We start from the raw sequence: 17893 nt of genomic DNA on the forward strand, positions 1-17893 counted from the left end.
GAGCTTTCATTTTTATGTCATGCAAGTCTTCTGTAGCTTAAATCATATTTCTCCACACGATGTATTATATTTGCACACTCTGGCTAAATGTCAGTGTTTAAAACGTAGCCTATACACTGCAGCAAACAAGTATCAGCTAACCTCAAAACAAGCTGCAACTCTGCTGCAGCTGAGATCACGCTGGTCTGTATGTACGGTCAGAATGAAAACTTTCTCACCCTCTCACTCATCTCAAGGAGCCAGTAGGCTCGGTCTCCATCGGACTCTGAGGAAATGAATCATCTGTGGCGTCATCTCATGCTCTCTGCTCCCTTATTTTACTTTTCAAAGATTTAGCTTTTTCTCCTCGTGTCACTTTTTGACCATTTTTAAAACTTCCCCTCTCTCTGGTTTTCTTCATTTCCTCCTCCAGTCTACTCCTCCACCTCTCTCAGCTTCAGACATCCCTTTAGTCACTTTTCTGAGTCGCTTTTCCTCGTTTATTCCGTAATATTTAATCCCCCAAATAAATATTTCTACCATCCTTCTCAAAGCTCCTTTCATATTCTTCCTGACATCTTTTTCTTTCACTGTTTAGCTCTTTCAACCTCAATACACCTCATTTTCCTTCACCATCATCCCCTCTTCCTCTCTTTTCTCCCTGTTTCTGTTTATTATATTTTTCCCCGTGCGTCACAGGAGAGATTTCATTGACCACTATGAATAACCCAAACATTTATGTGGTTCATGGCTTTGGTGAGACCATCTGGTGTGTCTGTGTATTTCTGCACTTGGGTTTCTTTATGAATAGTGGGAGTTGTGTGTTGATGTGTTTAATTAGGTGAAATTAATCTGCGTTTTTGTTTATGAGCAAAGAAAAAAGCAAATGTGAACAAAAATGTCATCGAAAGAGAAGCAAATGGGGAAAACAGATTCAAACTCTGCTGTTTTCGTTGTTGTCGGGTCGTGTAAAAACTTAATTTATTTTATTTGCATGTCTATATGTGTGTCTGTGAGTGTGTTGGACCAACACTAGGAAAGGATAAATGGTTTGACAGCCCGTTGCCTCCCTCGGGGTAAAAAGTGTGCTTCAGTGACTCAGTCAGTCTTATCTGCGCTCACATTACAGTGAGATGCTGTGATTTATGCGCACACTCTGACGTACAGCGATCACACACGCACACATCAGTCCCGCGCCGTAAAGCATGCATATGACTTCACACACAAAATCCACTCCCGCACACATGGTTGGACATGCGGATGCGCGCGTGCTGTAAATCCAAAACAACCCAAGACCCCCTGCAGCGCACAACCTTCACACTTCTTTTGTTAGTGTGACTGCGTTTTACAGCTGATTTTCGGGCTAAATCCCGGCCAGCCCATTCACCTCCGCGGTGCAGAATGTAACACATTGTCCTAATCAATCCCTCACACACTAAGAGGCTTTTTCCAAACACACCCGGGGCTAGCTAGCGGTTATAGCTAGCGGTTAGTGAGTGCTTATCCCCCTTTTTCTTGTGGTGAGAGTAAGAGGCCGGCTCCCCACAAGAATTTTATCTTTACAGGCACAGAAGCTGGCTGAGAGGGCAGAGACTAAGGGGAGGCAGACAAGAAAGGCCTTGGTAGCATTTGATCCGGGGTCAGCGGGGGGTCTGGAGCTTGAATGAGTGAAAGCAGCAGGTCAAGTAAAGAAAAAGAAAAAGAAATAGAAAAGCTTCATTAAGTTACTCCAAATGAGTGTTTGACGGCTCAATGTGAAAAACAACATTTTGAACATTTGGACACGCTTAAAATGTCACTCCCAGTCTCATATGATTGTTTATGGATGTTGCCAAACACTTTGAGCTGCTGGATTTGGCCCAGATTGTATTAAGAAAGGATTACAAGTTCTCTGATCCTTTGTCTTTTCGTTTTTCTTTCTTATTCTGGTTGAGCCATTCTCTGTCTTTCTCCCTCTGTTAGCTACAAGAATTACAAGTTCATTAAAATCCTTCAATTTTAAGAAATTTATACAGCAAGTGAATATTTTCTCACTAGGGGGAAAACAACACAACAAAGAGCCTACGTGCAGTTTAAAGCAATGTTCTGAGGAGCACTTTTTTTAAAGCTGCTGTTTTGCAGAATGTGTCTAGCTCAGTGTTTCCTGCACTTCTGTTGCAAGCCTGAAATGCATTTTCTGCAACATCAGTTCTGTTTGGCAGCTCAATCTGAAATCCAGTGGACGTCCGGCTCTCCTGTGGAGAGTGTTTGAACAAAGAAACCTGATACATGGGTAGGAACACCGATTCTTGTTGGCAAGAAAATAGGGTATCACGGCAGCACGGTGACGTTTCGTTACAAATTAATAAAAAGGGATAAAGTATAGGTTTGAAAGGAGGTCTGGCAGCTGCATGGAGCTGAGTCAGTCAATTGCAGAATGACGGATGAATGTTAAAAAACGAATTCCTCTTGTCCGGTTCAAACTCGGTGTTCTGACACAGCCTGCGGGTCAACAGGTGGCACACGGTGTTGAGGCATTGCTTGGCTGTTAGCATATGTGTTCGATCGGTGTTTAAGTTTGATCGGCTCTCCCTGCTTGTTTTCATTAAACCTGTGCTGGCCTTGTTGACCTTCTCTGCTCTCTCAACACTTTTCACCTCAGCTTGAAAGGAAAAGTTACAGGTGCCTTCCTTTGAATTGCAAACAGACGAAAGGCAAAGTAACCAACCGCAGCGTTGTTCCTAGAGGCTCGCCCCCCCTCGTCTCCTGGTAGACAAGCTTTACTGTAATGAGGAGGACCCAGGTGAAGGAAGCCTCTGCCTGATGCTTTTTTTTACCAAAGACTAATGATTCTGAATTTTTATTTCTTTCTCTTTAATGAGCTTGTCTCTTTCCTCTCATGGTCTCCTGTTCGTTTAATCCTCTTCCTTGCTCTGTTTTGAGTATAGTTCTCTAAATTATCTATAATGAATGAAGGAGGTTGACCCTCCACAATCAAGGCAAACAAAATGTGGGAGGGGAAAACATCAGTCACAGCAAGTGCATTTAATTAAAAGCCCACTGGAAATGCTTTCCTCCCGGATTCTTACCTTTTTTAGTCCCTGTTTGTTCAACTTCCTCTTTTAATTTTATTACAAAGAAATATGATGATGTGAACGATTGCATAATCTCTCTTCTCCTTTCTCTTTCTTCTGCTTTCAGAAATTGGGGCTCCGAAAGTGCAAGTTGCAGAGGAGCTGGAGGCGTATCCCACAGAGTCTGTTGAGCTCAGCTGCCAATTTAACGATGGAGGCGGTCTGACCAAGCTCACACAGGTTAGCAGATGAAAGACAACAATGTTAATAATTCCAGAAGTGCTGAGATTCAGAGCTTAAAAGTAAGGCGTGCACCGTAGCCTAATGGACACGCTTATTTAGGGGTCAAACGGCCAGTCTCTCCTCCATGATCTGTTCTTTCGACCAGTAACATAAAGACATGCCAATAAGGAAACTCATGATAAAAGTTTGAACAGTTTAAACATAAATAGATACAAAAAGTTATCTAGACTGTCTCCGGTAGGAAGACTCCAGTGGCAAAACAAGAAAGACGATAAAAGGAGGAAATAGTTTCTAAGAGAACATAAGTAAGGGTAATTGCCGCGTGGCATCTGATGTCAAATTGTTATTCTAAACAACCTTTTAAAGAGGAAGGGGCTTCTTGAGCTTAAGGCTGTCTAGCAGTGGTCTCAGAGGATGAGAGGCAATATCTAAACCACATCTCAGGAGAGGAAACAAGGCTAAAGCCATAACAGCATTTCAAAGAGGATGATGAGAAAGAAAAACATTTGGACTGACATATCCAAGTCTTAGATTTATGGCGAAAAGAGAGGGTTGTGAGGAGGCGAAGAGGGAAAAAGAGCGATAGTGCAGTGCGAGTGCAACAAGGTGGTGGGAATAAAGGGTTGAAATGACGTTATACAGGTGGATCTGGGTTGGGAATCCCACTACTGCTACCTTGCGACTGAAAACCAGTGCCTTACTGTGTACAACACTGCCACAGTATCATTTAGAGAATCAGTGGCGGTAAGGGAAGCGGACATTTTTGTGATGTTGACGGCGTGACATGAAACACTGAAATGCCCTGACACGCAAAATGTCCCTAAACGCGACACGCTGCGATTTAAAAGTTAGGTTTCACGTTGATTAACGACATCCGTGCTGTCAAGCAGCTGGATCTCTCGGACGCAGAGACCAAGCTCCCACCTGGCGTTACTGGCGATTTGCCGTGAAGTGCCGTGATCGGGCACTTGCTCCGGATACAAAGCGCTCTCACCGAGAAGAAGCGGCACTTCTCGACGCTCCATCCTCACATCTTGGAAATGGATTCACACTGCAGCAGAATAATGACCCAAACACACATCAAAGGTTCGCAAGCACTTAAGACCAAAGACCAAGGAGTCCTCGGCTCCGCTGAATCCTTTTAATCTCATTTGAAGACGGAGAGAGCCAAACATTCCTGACACCATGAGAACCATTCGAACGAACGTCAGATCGTGCTGAGATAATGCGGGTTATCAGATTTTGCATAAAACTGTGGAGCCGATGCGGCTCGAGAAGTGCCGTCAAAAGGGGGGCAAAGCAAATACAGATATAATCTAAAATTTATGTAAATTTTGTAGAGATTCATTCAAAGCTGGTTTTATCATTTGGCATGAATATTCTTGAGATAAATTGGGAACTAATGCAAAATAGACGAATGTGTTGGATCCCACTGTACATCCTAAGATGTCTTATTATTTATTGCTGCGTGCATGTTGTAAAGCATGAATAAATTGATAAGGCTTCCATCTATCTCCATATGATTTTATGCTTGGCAGACATGGAGAAATAAGAACAAGTGCAGGAATGAAGATGTACAGTGAGCCTGCTACTTATACATCCACTAAAGCTGCTGTTGTTCTGTTGTGGTACCAGCAAACAAACTGTGATCAGTGTCGTAACAAAGACCTGCACAAACCGCTGAAAGCTAAACACGTAAAACATCATCTTGTTGTAGCTGCTTGAAGCTTTGTTGACACAGAATCAGAACATATAATATAAAAGTCTGCAGTAGTCGAATATGTACATTGTTATGGCCCGTCTAGGCGCGGCCAGACCACAACATAAAGGTTGATCCATCCCCGTCCAACCCCAAGCAGCACATCACACACTTAATATTTTGTGACAGTGATTTATTTACAATAAGTGCAGTTAAACCAAGGAAGGGAGCACATCTTAACGTCAGGGTGAACCCAAAGCCAAAACAACAAACAAAAGGTAACCTATCTCAGGAATAAACAACTTACCTACTCAAAAAAACCAAACGACAATCACTTTCCTCCCTGCCTAACAAAAACAGGAGAAAACTGATCAAACAAAAAGGCGGTCCACCCCTACATGCTCTTACATCAAGTAACATAGCAACATAGTGACACAGTGAACGGTCTGCCGGTTGGGTTGGGCCGAGGATGAATGAAGTTGCAGTCCCCGCCGGTCTCTTCTTATCCGCTGCCTCCCGGTCCGCAGCCAATCGGTGCGAGCCATCCACCCTGGATGCACCAATCCCGGAGGAGCACCTGGACACTCAAATTTACACATGATTACGGTTACGGTCATAACAACATTTTCAGCAGCCTGAGTAATGGTTTGCTAATTGAACAAATAAAAATCATCAACGCGACAGAGAGGAGGGGATCAAAGCTTTGTCAGGTTTTCCAGCTGCAGATATGAAGTAACCATTCTTGTGCTATGAGGTTTATGTTCCTAATGGACCACAATAATGGACCTCAGCCTCCTGCCAGAGGGGAGTGACTCCAAAAGTTTATATGTGCGGTGGGAGGGGTCAGTAACAATCCTTCTTGCTCGCCTCAGTGTCCTGCAGGCATACAGCTCTTGTAGAGAAGGCAGATTGCAGCCAATCACCTTCTCACCAAAACTGATGACACGCTGCAGTCAGCCTTTGTCCTTGGCGGTGGCAGCAGCGTACCAGATGGTGATGGAGGAGCAGAAGTACACCATCAATGAACTCAGCTGGTTGAGTTTCTGCTGCAGGAAGTACTTCCTCTGCTGTGCTTTCTTGATGAGGGAGCTGATGTTCGGCTCCCGCATGTGAGATTATGGTTGCCAGAAAGGGGAAAGACCTCACAGCGTCCACTAGGCAGTCGTTTCAGACCTCATCGATGGCCGATTGGCCCGTTTATTAAAGGCGTAATGCTTTCTAGATGTCATCCCCGCCTCTTTTTCTCCCCATCATCTTGTCTGACACACTATCCCTCCAACAAAGGCACAAAATTCCCCAAAAATTAATCTTACAAAAATGTGTGGCGTAGCATTGCAGAGCACAGACTGGGATTTTCTGTACTTGAAATAAGAAAACGGTGCACATTTTTAGAAACTCTCTTGTTAAAGGCACTCACTGTGTTGCTCTTATTTGTAAACACAAAAATAGTTGTTGTTGTGTCGAGAATGAAAGGTTGGAGCTTAAGAGAGAAATTCAAATGTTACCTAGTTCCTGATCTGACGCACACACAGACACAAACAGGTTTTTTTTAAATCTATATTATTTTCGTCATTGTTGTTTCTATTACTGGTTCTACTTTACTGTTTGTTTTGTGCCGTTATTTTACCAAACTGGGGACAAGGTCTGCAAATGAGCTGTGTGGGTTAGATTTCACTTAAACGTAACAACATTTATAGACACTGTTACTAATAAAAATAAATGCACACATAAAGCCAAACTCTGTGTGGACTTGGTCTGCTGATTAGGCTTTTAGAGGTTTTATTATTGGCAACAAAGAGCACCGTTACTTTCAGCCTTTCAAAAATGAAACGATCCTCATGTAGAAACAATTAATTCACCACATATGTAAGTTTTTTCTAATTAAATTCACATTTTAAACTATAAATGTACATTTTTAAATGATATTTTGGCAGTTTGCATCCATCTCAGAAAGATGGAAGCAGCTATTCAAGTTCCAACAAACACTAAGCCGTCATATGTTCGTCGCCAGTTTGCCACTCCACAGAAAACAGGCGAGGTTACTGATATACTTGTGAGCTGAAAAAAGATTCAACACGTTAAAAGTGATACTTCGGAGCTGACGGAAAGTTAACCGTGTCTGTTTTCCCTGCTAGCAGTCTATCTTTGAACACATCCTCGACCACTGTGTCTACTCAGCATGAGATTGTAAATAAATTACCAACAATCTCAGCCCGAACGATGCCGTCTCTTTCTATTATGCAGTTGCTTCCCTGCAACAAACTCCCGCAGTTTGTCAGCAGCAATCAGAAGCGTGATGTGCGACTTTAACTAATCAGCGATAAGTAAGTTACGTATACCGGGCGGTGTTAGCTCTTTGCTTTTTTTTCCTGTCGTAATTTTAGCTCGTTTAATTCCAACTCGGTCTACGTGAGAGAACTGCTCGAGGACACGCGGCGTAAAATTAGCTCGGCTGACTATTCGGATGTCAATTTATCTCATCAAGTCCCAGTTGAGCTCGTATCTGACGCCACCCGAACGGTTCAGGTGTCATTTTCAACGCCGAGCAGAATAAGCAAAAATGCTACGAGCTGTTTACGAGTTCAATTTGATTCTGTGTGATCTGTCTGAGTTGTGTATGAAATCAATAGGTAATTTGTTCACAAATAAAAACTAAAAATGCAGACGGGCTAAATTGCCCTCTGTGATATTTTCTCTTCAATCAGCAGAGAATCGTCCTCTAATTTGCGATGACATCTGGGTTACGATCCATCATCCTTTTCACAACCTTCAACCTCCTCTGCTTGCTCTCTTCCCTCCATCCTACATGTCATACATTTAATAGATGTTTACTAAATGTGTATTGATGAACTTTATTCCCTCTGCTCCCCGGTGTGCCACTTTAGCGAGCGGTTTGTTATTGGCTGTCACTTTGAAAATTGCAGAGAAAAATAAAATCAATTCGGTTTACCATCACAGCGTTCTCCCTCGTGGAAGTGTCTCTCACAGGCCAGATATCGATATATTTCGCATATTAGAAATCTCTAAGATGATCCTTGTGTTTGTTAAGAAAAGCAGCGGGGTCTTTGAGCGAGCGCCTGCAAGTCTAACAGACGTTTAATTTAATCTCGCAGCAGATTCTCGGCTTCTCACTCAGACAACTTTAATTGTACTCAACAGTTTGCTGCTATAAGCCAAATGATTTCATGTGACAGGGACAGCAGTTTGCAATATGTATGCAGAGAAATGTCAAAAATGTTGGCATCCATAAATATTCATGCATGCCTTCTGGTTTACAAACAAACTGTCAGTGTGTTAAGGGAAGACGCCGAACAATAGGAAGTTGGTAATTGTTGTCTGAACTGCTGATTTTATTCACTACATACCGACATTGTCAACAGTTGGACCTGTGGCTGCAAACACAGCTCAGTGAGGCTGTTTTAAAACTCTTAAAACCCAAAATGCTGCAGTTTTAACCCTTTAAAACGGTGGAAGCGGGCACGCTCTGTTTTGCGTAACTATTTTTAAATCCCGGTAGCACTGCAACCACGTGAGCTAGCGCAATAATTTTTTTTGCATATGAAACCGGAGGAGTTGTACTTACATCTTATGCCATCAGCTTGTCCTCGGTCACAGTTTCCTTCCACATATAGCTTTGCAAAAACTGCATAAAAAGCACTTGCAGCAACAAAACCATAATATTCCAGAAACACGCTTTGCCGATCCGATCAGCTGTTCATAACACTTCCTACGTTGGAATAGACGTCAGCGCGAACTTTAGCATGTCCGCCATGACCTGCCCGAAACCGGAAGTGACGTCATTTTCACGGAAATGTAGTTTTTTTTTTTTACCATCCGGGCCTCAATGAGCCTATACTGGTGTTTTTAAAAGTTACCTTTGACTTTATGACTTTCTGTGTCGTTTCTGGGATGTTTAGGACTCATATTGCACTGCTGGAAATAGTTTATTTTGATGCATATGCTGCTTTTTTGCAAATTTGCACTATAATATTTATTTTCGTTTTTCCTGCAGTGTATAAAAATTGGTGTATTTCAAAAATAAAACTATGAAGACACTTAAAATAAATTTCCTGTGGTGGGAAACTATTTTGTGCAACTTTTTTGTATTTACAGTTTTGAGGGATAAGCCTCTTAAATTTCTCTAACTAGAAATATATGTTAAAAAACAAAAACGATTTTCAATTTTTTTGTAGTTTATTGCACTTTTTTGCAATTTATGTAATTACTATGCACTTAATGCAGACATATTATTAAAACCTGGGCTATAATGGTTGTATTGATGTATAGCAACTTGAAATGCTCCCAAAAATGGCACTGCAGCATGTAAAAATATAATATAAGCTCTGGCGGACTTGGTTCTATGGTAGGTCTTAAAGGGTTAATAGACTTTTCTTAGTCTGCCAAAGACCTGATGAACATACTTTTAGATTCGGTGTGAATCTAATTAAGTGCAATAAATTCTATTAAAATAACACAAAAGATGATTCTTTAAAAAATGATTACTGGTATCCCAGCTTCAAAGTAATCAGTTACTGTAGGAACAAAAGGAACTTCTAGTATTCAATTTGGCTAACTATAATGGGGACAATTTACTGCTCATGTCGAACACTACAGCATACGTTAATCCGCGGCAACATTATTAATCTCCCGGTTACAGCCCTCCAGTGTCAGTATTTAAAGACCTCCTCATTAGATGATTGAAAGAGCTGCTGACTGCTTAAGAACCTTGTTAGGATGAGTCAAAAGTTAGTCTGCTGCACGAATTTATCGTCTTTAATGAGCTATAGTTGTGTACCATAAAAATAAAAGCAAACTTTAACCGCTGCCGTTTATAAATTCTTGATTCTTATCAGGTGTCCTGGATATGGGAACCCTCCGACGGACACAGGGACAACATTGCTGTGTACCACCCGGTGTATGGACAGAGTTTCCCTAATGTGGCCTTCAAGGACCGCGTTGTGTTCCTACACAACAGTCTGGAGAACCCATCCATCAGGATTTCTAACCTGAGAATGTCCGATGCCGGTCGCTATACCTGCGAGTACGCCACCTATCCTACTGGAAATGAACAAGGGACAACCACCCTCATCATGCTTTGTAAGTGTCCACACAAGATTGCATACAATCGTTTTCTCTCTCTGATAAAAGCTGCAGGCATTTATACGTTTCAGACACAGCTAAAGCGCATTAAGGTCAGCACTATTTACACTTTTCTGCAAAGGAGAGCTGCGCATAAAACAAGCTTTCGAAAGATGTTCTGCTACATCAGCCTTGACAAGTGCCTTCCCAGCCATCTGCTTATCACAGCTTTCTGTAAAAAAAACAAGTTCCCACTGGATCCAGAGTCTAAGAAGAAGCAATTTAAAGCAGCTGACGAGTATTCTCAGGGGTAGATGCTGGTTACACATGGACTGAAAAACAAGAGTGACCGCCTAAAATGATTCGGTGGCTCTACAGATAATGGCCTTTATGTGTACAAACACTGTTAATTTCTGAGAAGTGGTTGAAGAGAGTTGATCAGTACGAAGTCTGCAAGATCCAATAAATGAGAGTTGTTTGTTCTAAGGCTCAGTTTGAGCAGCACTTTTTATGTTGTGCTTGTATTTATTTAAAAGTTTTGTAGTAAGTTAGCACTTTGGCTGCTGGGGTTTTGAAGCATTGCTGATATGTTGTTATTTTGTTACGTAAATTGAGAAAACAAGTAGTTGATTTTTATAATCATACTTCTGATGATTTGGATTTTTCTCAAGAAATGAACACAATTACTTTGATTTTTGATTGTTAATGCCAGGTTTAATTACTTAAAAACATGTGTAATGTTATTATTACATGATTGTTAAGCTGTAATTAGCCAGTTTCAGTCTCTTCTTGTGTAAACTTTCTAATATGGAGGCATATGTGCCAAAGCTGTGCGCGATATGGGACTGTGGCGGGGTTGATATGCTCTGCCAAGATCACTGTTCCTACCTCGGGGCATTTAGAGACATATGCTGAGAATATAGTTCTTTTTCTCATTGGAAATCACAGTTTAGTTAATAATAAGTCACAGTTTTTTGTTCACTTTTATACTGAATTTTTTCTTGTACATATGCTATATTTTTAAGTAGTTTAACAATGATACAGCTTTATGTAATTTTGCCTTTGTGTCTACACCGTCACACTGGCTATTAAATCAAACAATCAAACTGACATTGCACACTTTCAGCTTTAATTCAAGGCATTCAACCATTGTTTGGAATTAAAGCAATTTTTATATATTTTCCCTGATACTCAGGTATTCAGACTAACTGAACTGATAAGCAGATTCATGGCCAGGTAGGAACTGAACAGAGAAAAGATCTGCAGTTTATTTCAAGCTTTGAACTTGTATTTGGTATTTTTTCACTGGAATCTACAACATTACGTCTTAAGAGATGTCAGTGTAAGCTGAACAACCTCGATCAGAGAGATAGCAAAAACCACATGCTTTCAAACTGATGCTAAAGCACTAAAAAGGTTTCTGTTGAAAATATTATTATCTTTTGAATCACCTTAGTTTATCCGATTACTTTTGAGTCTCTGAAAATGTCAGCCTTTGTATAAAAAATGTATTTACTTTCACTACTCTAAGCACTTCAGGCAATTCTCCTTATCAGCGCCTCAAACTGAAGCGGAAAGCCTGCATGTCCCTTGTGAAACATCTTAACTGGTTTAGAATCCAGTCCAACTGGTTTAGAACTTTGCTTGTGAGCAAGTGTTACAGAGTGCATGCAAAAGGAACTTTGTGATGGTGACGCAGATGCTGAGAGCAGATACAGCAGAGAAATCCTGCAAAGGGGCTGCTCTGTACAGCTGTTTGTGTTTGTTATGGGGCTGTGTGTGGAGATGAGATGTTCAGCTGTTGCTTTTGTTGCTTGGTGCTTTTGTTGGCTTGCTTACTCGACTTTGTCTGGACGATTAGTATTTCAGCATGAAACAAGTTCAAAAGATGCTCTGCCGTGATAACTTATCAACAGACTCTGATTCTGTGCATAAACACAACGTCAGCATCCTCTGCTACGAAACTCGTAACACCATTGAAAATGCAAAAAGCAGTTTAATTGTTCTATGTTGTGTTTGGCAAAATAATAAATTTAGTTATTTATTGAGTCCTTATTGCGATTATTCGAAGACGATGATTAACATAATATCAGCAACCTTGCATTTCAGAAATCAGACTGTTACTTACTTATGTAAGTAAAAATGGCTGATAGGGCTGCATAATCACTGTCTTTGACTTTAATTATAACTTGTACGTGTTGTTACATTAAGATCACATTGTGAGCCTCTACAGTGCACCGAATGAAGATAGATAAAGATGTCGGCGCTGCATCCCACTTCGTGTTTGGATCAGATGAACGGAAAAGGGAAATTGAAAAAACAAAACAAAAAACTGTCTTTGGTTAGCACGAGATTTTACAGGGAAATGGAGGGAGAGATTCAGATTCAGAGGACAGAGCTGCAGCAGCGATGATGACACATGCCTTATTGACATAGTTAAGGTACTAACCCTATTGTCACGGTGCGTGTTAAAACACGGCCCTTGTTCTGACAGTCAAATATGGCCTATGTGTGATTACCATAGTTTTTAGATCAGCATGACTTTAACTCTCTTCACAACCAGTGTTGGTCAAGTTACTTGAAAAAAGTAATCAGTAACTAATTACTGATTACTTCCCCCAAAAAGTAATCCCGTTACTTTACTGATTACTTATTTTCAAAAGTAATTAATTACTTAGGTACTTAGTTTACAACCTGAATAGGTGATAAAGCGATAGATCTTTCAGCCCAATTCTACGTTTTCTACATAATCCATCATACAAAATGTAATCAAATGGAAAAGTCTCTTTTTAAAACTTGTTTTATTCGTTTTAATCTTTTAACTTTATGCATCAAGCAAAAATTTTATTATATGCAACATTTTCTGACTGGAAGAAATTTGTTTAATATTTAAACCTATTTTCTGCACATTCCAGCACATAAAATATATTTTTTTGTGTGTGTTTACACTCAGTCTTTCAAATAGATGCAAGTAAAACACAGCAGAAAATAAATAAAGTCAAAGACTAGCGGTCCTTTGGCTCTATTTTCACCTGTAAAGCAGGAGTGGGGTAGGCGGAGGTTTACCCTGGTGCAGGTGGAAGAATCCGCGAGTTTCTCTGTGAGTTTCCCATTACGTCGTAGCTACTCGGTGCTTGCTCGGAAGTTTAGGGGTTTTTTTTCGCTGTAAAAAGAAGTTTTCTTCCCACGCACAACGGACACTAATGTTTTTGTCACTTTTTATGGAATCAAACTCAAAGTAAGGTCAGTACTTCCACGCTTTAAACGCTGCACGCTCATACTCTCTCCCGCACTCGGTATATTATCCATTGTTGATCTGCACACAGCTGTTGTCACGAACGTCACACTTGGTCACTGTCATGAGACATTCTCGCAAAAAATTACGGTTTTAGTAACGCAGTAACGCAGCGTTCCTACGGGAAAGTAACGGTAATCTAATTACCGTTTTTGCAATAGTAATCCCTTACTTTACTCGTTACTTGAAAAAAGTAATCTGATTACAGTAACACATTACAAGTAACGCGTTACTGCCCACACTTCATAACGTCAGTGTCCACTGCAGCTCAACGTTTAATCAGCCTTGAAATCAGAAGAATTTGTGTAAATCCACAGCTTCTGTGAGAATCATCACATCCTTTAGTTTTTCTCACATCAAAGTAAATTAGTTATATTTGTCTGCACATTCATGGGTGGACAAAAAGCAGAAGCAGAAAACAGCTAATAAAACACGCCTTTAATCGTGTTATTTTGCCAAGATATCCCCCAAAAAAAGGTTTGCTTTGCACCACCTGCGCAACCACCTAGAGCCAAGAATGCAAAACCTGAAGGAATGCTCGCGTTACCTCTGCGTCTTGATTTCTGAAAGTGAGTGGAAGTTTAGTTGCTTCTAACAGGGGACACATCCTGTTTGTAATCGTAGACAGCTGGTGTTATTCATCCACCCACATGTCCTCCCATTTGCACTCCGCTTACAAAGGAATCAGATGCTGCTGTCTTTCTCTTTCAGTTAACGGCACTGAGGAGGCTTCGTGCCTGAATGTGAATAACAACAGTTCCCTTGATTGTTTTGTAGTGCCATAAAAATATGGCCTACATCAGTGCTTGTACAATAAAGATCTCATATATTTAGCACTGCTGTCATAATGGGAGCAGGAAAAGGGAATGAGCTAAGATGACAGACTTTGAACTGAAACATACATTTAAAACGTTTACTAATTAAAACGTCTGTCTGGTAAATTTGCCCATCACTCGTTGATCCTTTTAAGCTACAGCATATCTTGAGTGCTTTTCTTTTGCGCAACGTGTGAGTTTTAGTTGTGCTGTTGTCCCGTTTCAAAGAGTTTCTTGAAACTGGACCGGAGTGGCGACACAGTGTAGGCTTCAAATGCTGACCCCTGATCTGCAACATTAAAACAGCACACAGACTTTATGCAAGGCGCTGTAAAAGGCGACTGTACAATAAACTGCATTACACTACCTCATTATAGAAGCAGCGGCTATAATGGTTCATGGTTTTACACTGCCTTTCATGTGTTTATGCATTTTACTCAGTTGTTTTATAAGAAAACCTTTGCAAAACAATACAAAATCCATCCTGGAACCTTCCCTCACAGAAAACAGAGGAGATACAGAACTTGGCCGTCTTGCAGAGAAAACATGGAAAGATATTCTGGCTTACTCGCAGATGGATGTGGGCTAATCCTCCTAAACTACTGCTTCTGCTGGCGCAAAGCAGAGCTAGACTGGGAAATACCTGCTGGAAAAGCTCACTGACTCGCCTTTTGTCTGGAGCTGTGGCGTGCCAGGCTCTCTGGGACAGAGTCCATGTACAATGCACTTGGAAAACAAAGTGCCTCAAAGTCCCTGGAAAACTGTCATATTTTACCTTATGGGATATATAGAATCCATATGAGCCAATCGGATTAGATCTTATTGAATCCGCAGCTACTGCCAGCCAATCATATTACATTTTATTTGATATAGAACCACCAGCACTCCAATTATATCACAACTTATTTAAGTGTGAATACATAATCCTGACAGCCAATTGTATTATAACTTATTGGATGCAGTGGCGTAGCCAGCCAATCTTATTACCACTTATTGGGGTGTGAATAAAGAATCACTCAATTGGCAGTGAATTATATCATATTGTCCTGGATGGGGACCATATGAAATGGATGGTAGACAGTTATACTGCATCTTATCAGATGTAGTGTAGCCAGTAGGACAGAAATACAATTGCAGGTGAGACGCAAATCTAGTCTGTGAAACTTTGAGGAGGGAGATTCGGTCCAAAGGTTAAAACAATGGACCAGAGACTGGAGGGCCATTGGCCTGAATCCATGAGCAACGGAGTGAAATTGGCAGAAGTTACAGATTTTCAACAGCCAGCAATGATTTAGCGGTGGTGCTGACCTGAATGAATGGAGCTAGCTAAGTTTTTCTTAACTTAGTATCTGAAGACTAGAAATCTCTAGAAAATCTCAACATAATAAATGATAAATGGCCTGTATTTATATAGCGCTTTACTAGTCCCTAAGGACCCCAAAGCGCTTTATATATCCAGTCATCCACACACACATTCACACACTGGTGATGGCAGCTACATTGTAGCCACAGCCACCCTGAGGCGCACTGACAGAGGCGAGGCTGCCGGACACTGGCACCACCGGGCCCTCTGACCACCACCAGTAGGTAACGGGTGAAGTGTCTTGCCCAAGGACACAACGACCGAGACTGTCCAAGCCGGGGCTCGAACCGGCAACCTTCCGATTACAAGGTGAACTCCCAACTCTTGAGCCACGATCGCCCAAATAATAATATGTACACCACACTGCACGAATGCAATAAATAAGCAGTAAAACTGGAGTGATTTGAGTTGACTTTAGTTGCTAGAGTCGTAAATCCAATGATAACATATGATGATGTAACCACCCTTTAAGGTTTATTTGTAGTAACAGTTTAGTTTCAGTTTATTTTAAGCACTTGGCAGGTACGCTGTTCCAAAACATCTTGGAGAACTTGCCCCAGTGCTTCTGTGAGTTTAGGCTCACTTAATTGCTTCTGTTATTTCATGTAATCCCAGATTGACTGGATGGATGATGTGCAGATCAGATTTCTGCGGGGGCCATACCATCTGTTGCAAAACTCCTTGTTCCATGGTGCTGGTGCATATTGTATTTTAGTGCTTTTTGTATTTAAATGTGGTACTGCTAAGTTACTACTAGGTGATCTTGGGTATATCCTTTATTTTTGTATTTTCAGTGTTAAATAAATGCAAAGTCTTTAAGTTGTGAGCTGCATAATGAGGGCGTTCAATTATAATGCTGAATATTGTTTAGCAAACATAGCTTTTTTGTTGATTTCCTTTGGGTCTTTGATTAAAGCTATGTTTCTTTTAATATGCTAAATTACATATCACTGTTTTGAAAAACAAGTATTGTGACAGCCACAGCATTATACTCTCACCCAAGGAACCAAACCTGCCTGTGGGCTTTGGGTTTTTGGCAGAGCTGGTGACTGGAAACATGCTTTCGCTAACGATATCTACATGTTATTAGCTGTTTAATAATATAATCAAGTAATGGGCCTAGAGTCCTGCCAGTTTAATCATCTGTTTTTATGATACTTTTTAATGCAAGCGATCCTAGTTAGCTTAGCCCAGTGTCTTAGTTAGCTTTGTTTAAAAAAACATTTGAAAAAATTGGTGGAATTATAAATAACAGAGAAATATCATGACTTGCTACAGTTTTAACTGTTCAGCTCATAGCCGCCTTCTCCTTTATTTATGTGGTAACCACTCATCATTCTTTGTTAATGACATCAACCGTTCCCTCGGCGTCTTTCTTTCTCTCCTTGCAGCAAGAGAGAGTAGCAATAAAACCACCAATGTATTTGTTTGTGCCATACAGTACATGTCCTCTGGGTTTGTTCACATCGATTGGTCTTAAGTTTTCTGGCAGAAATCCTGTAAAGACTTGTTATCTATTTCTATAATTTATTAAATGTTGCAGATAAAATACTTCCAGTCTAATACCCTGACTTCTACGCTGCCCTGTATGAATTTTCTCTTCAGAACCTTTTTTTAGTTTGAACAAATATAGCCAAATTACTCCAATGCAGCATGACATTTTCTGACTTAGGTGTAGTGCTACATTGTTTAACACCTTTTCAAGTTGCTGGTAAGAAACAGAGAGTGGAGCCAGGAACACATACTCATATCTATATTCATATAGATATTAATAGAGCAAGACATAAGTAAAAAAAACCAGATATGTAGTTACTGCACATCCACCTAATTCTAACTAAGATTTTCTTAAATAAGAAAATTGAAATAATCTAACAACATACTTATTAGACCAACTGTCATAATTAGAAACAATAAGAAAACACGGATATTTTAGAAATCTGTCAAACACATGTATAAAACTGAAAACTAATTTTATTTATTGGGTAACTAAAAACATAAACAAATTAAACAAATCACTCAAATTTAACTAACTGCACAAATACGAGCTGGCACACTGAATAAGCCACGTGTTTCTGCTCGGGAATAAAATGTTCTTTAACTAACTTTCTTTTTCTTTTTTTTCTTTTTTTTTGCCTTTCCCATTTGGTTCTTTAGCTGTCAGAATTGTTGTCTGAAGACCAACAAGGATACCCAATGGATTTGCCAAATGGATCATCATGGCATTGCCGTATTGGTCCATTTGATCGACCTTTGTTTTTATTATTCATTTTATTTTATTTTCAGTTGTTACAGACGGGACAGACATGAGTGAGGGATAGGAAAGGGAGAAAGACAGAGGAAGGAAAAGAAAAACAGAAGGGGAGAGGG

The 17893-nt window shown here is 40.4% G+C and overlaps 1 protein-coding gene across 2 annotated transcripts in view; it reads left to right on the forward strand.

The window, feature by feature from the left end:
• pvrl2l (PVR cell adhesion molecule related 2 like) overlaps nt 1–17893 on the forward strand; it is a 378297-nt gene that overhangs the window by 141317 nt on the left and 219087 nt on the right. For both annotated transcript variants that reach the window (XM_006794448.3, XM_006794447.3), the window contains exons 2-3: nt 3160–3272; nt 9828–10071. In XM_006794448.3, the coding sequence (XP_006794511.2) occupies nt 3160–3272; nt 9828–10071 (357 nt within the window). The remainder of the gene's footprint in view (nt 1–3159; nt 3273–9827; nt 10072–17893) is intronic.

Source organism: Neolamprologus brichardi, chromosome 22, assembly GCF_056152115.1.
Source record: "Neolamprologus brichardi isolate AB-2024 chromosome 22, ASM5615211v1, whole genome shotgun sequence".
Taxonomy (NCBI): domain Eukaryota; kingdom Metazoa; phylum Chordata; class Actinopteri; order Cichliformes; family Cichlidae; genus Neolamprologus; species Neolamprologus brichardi.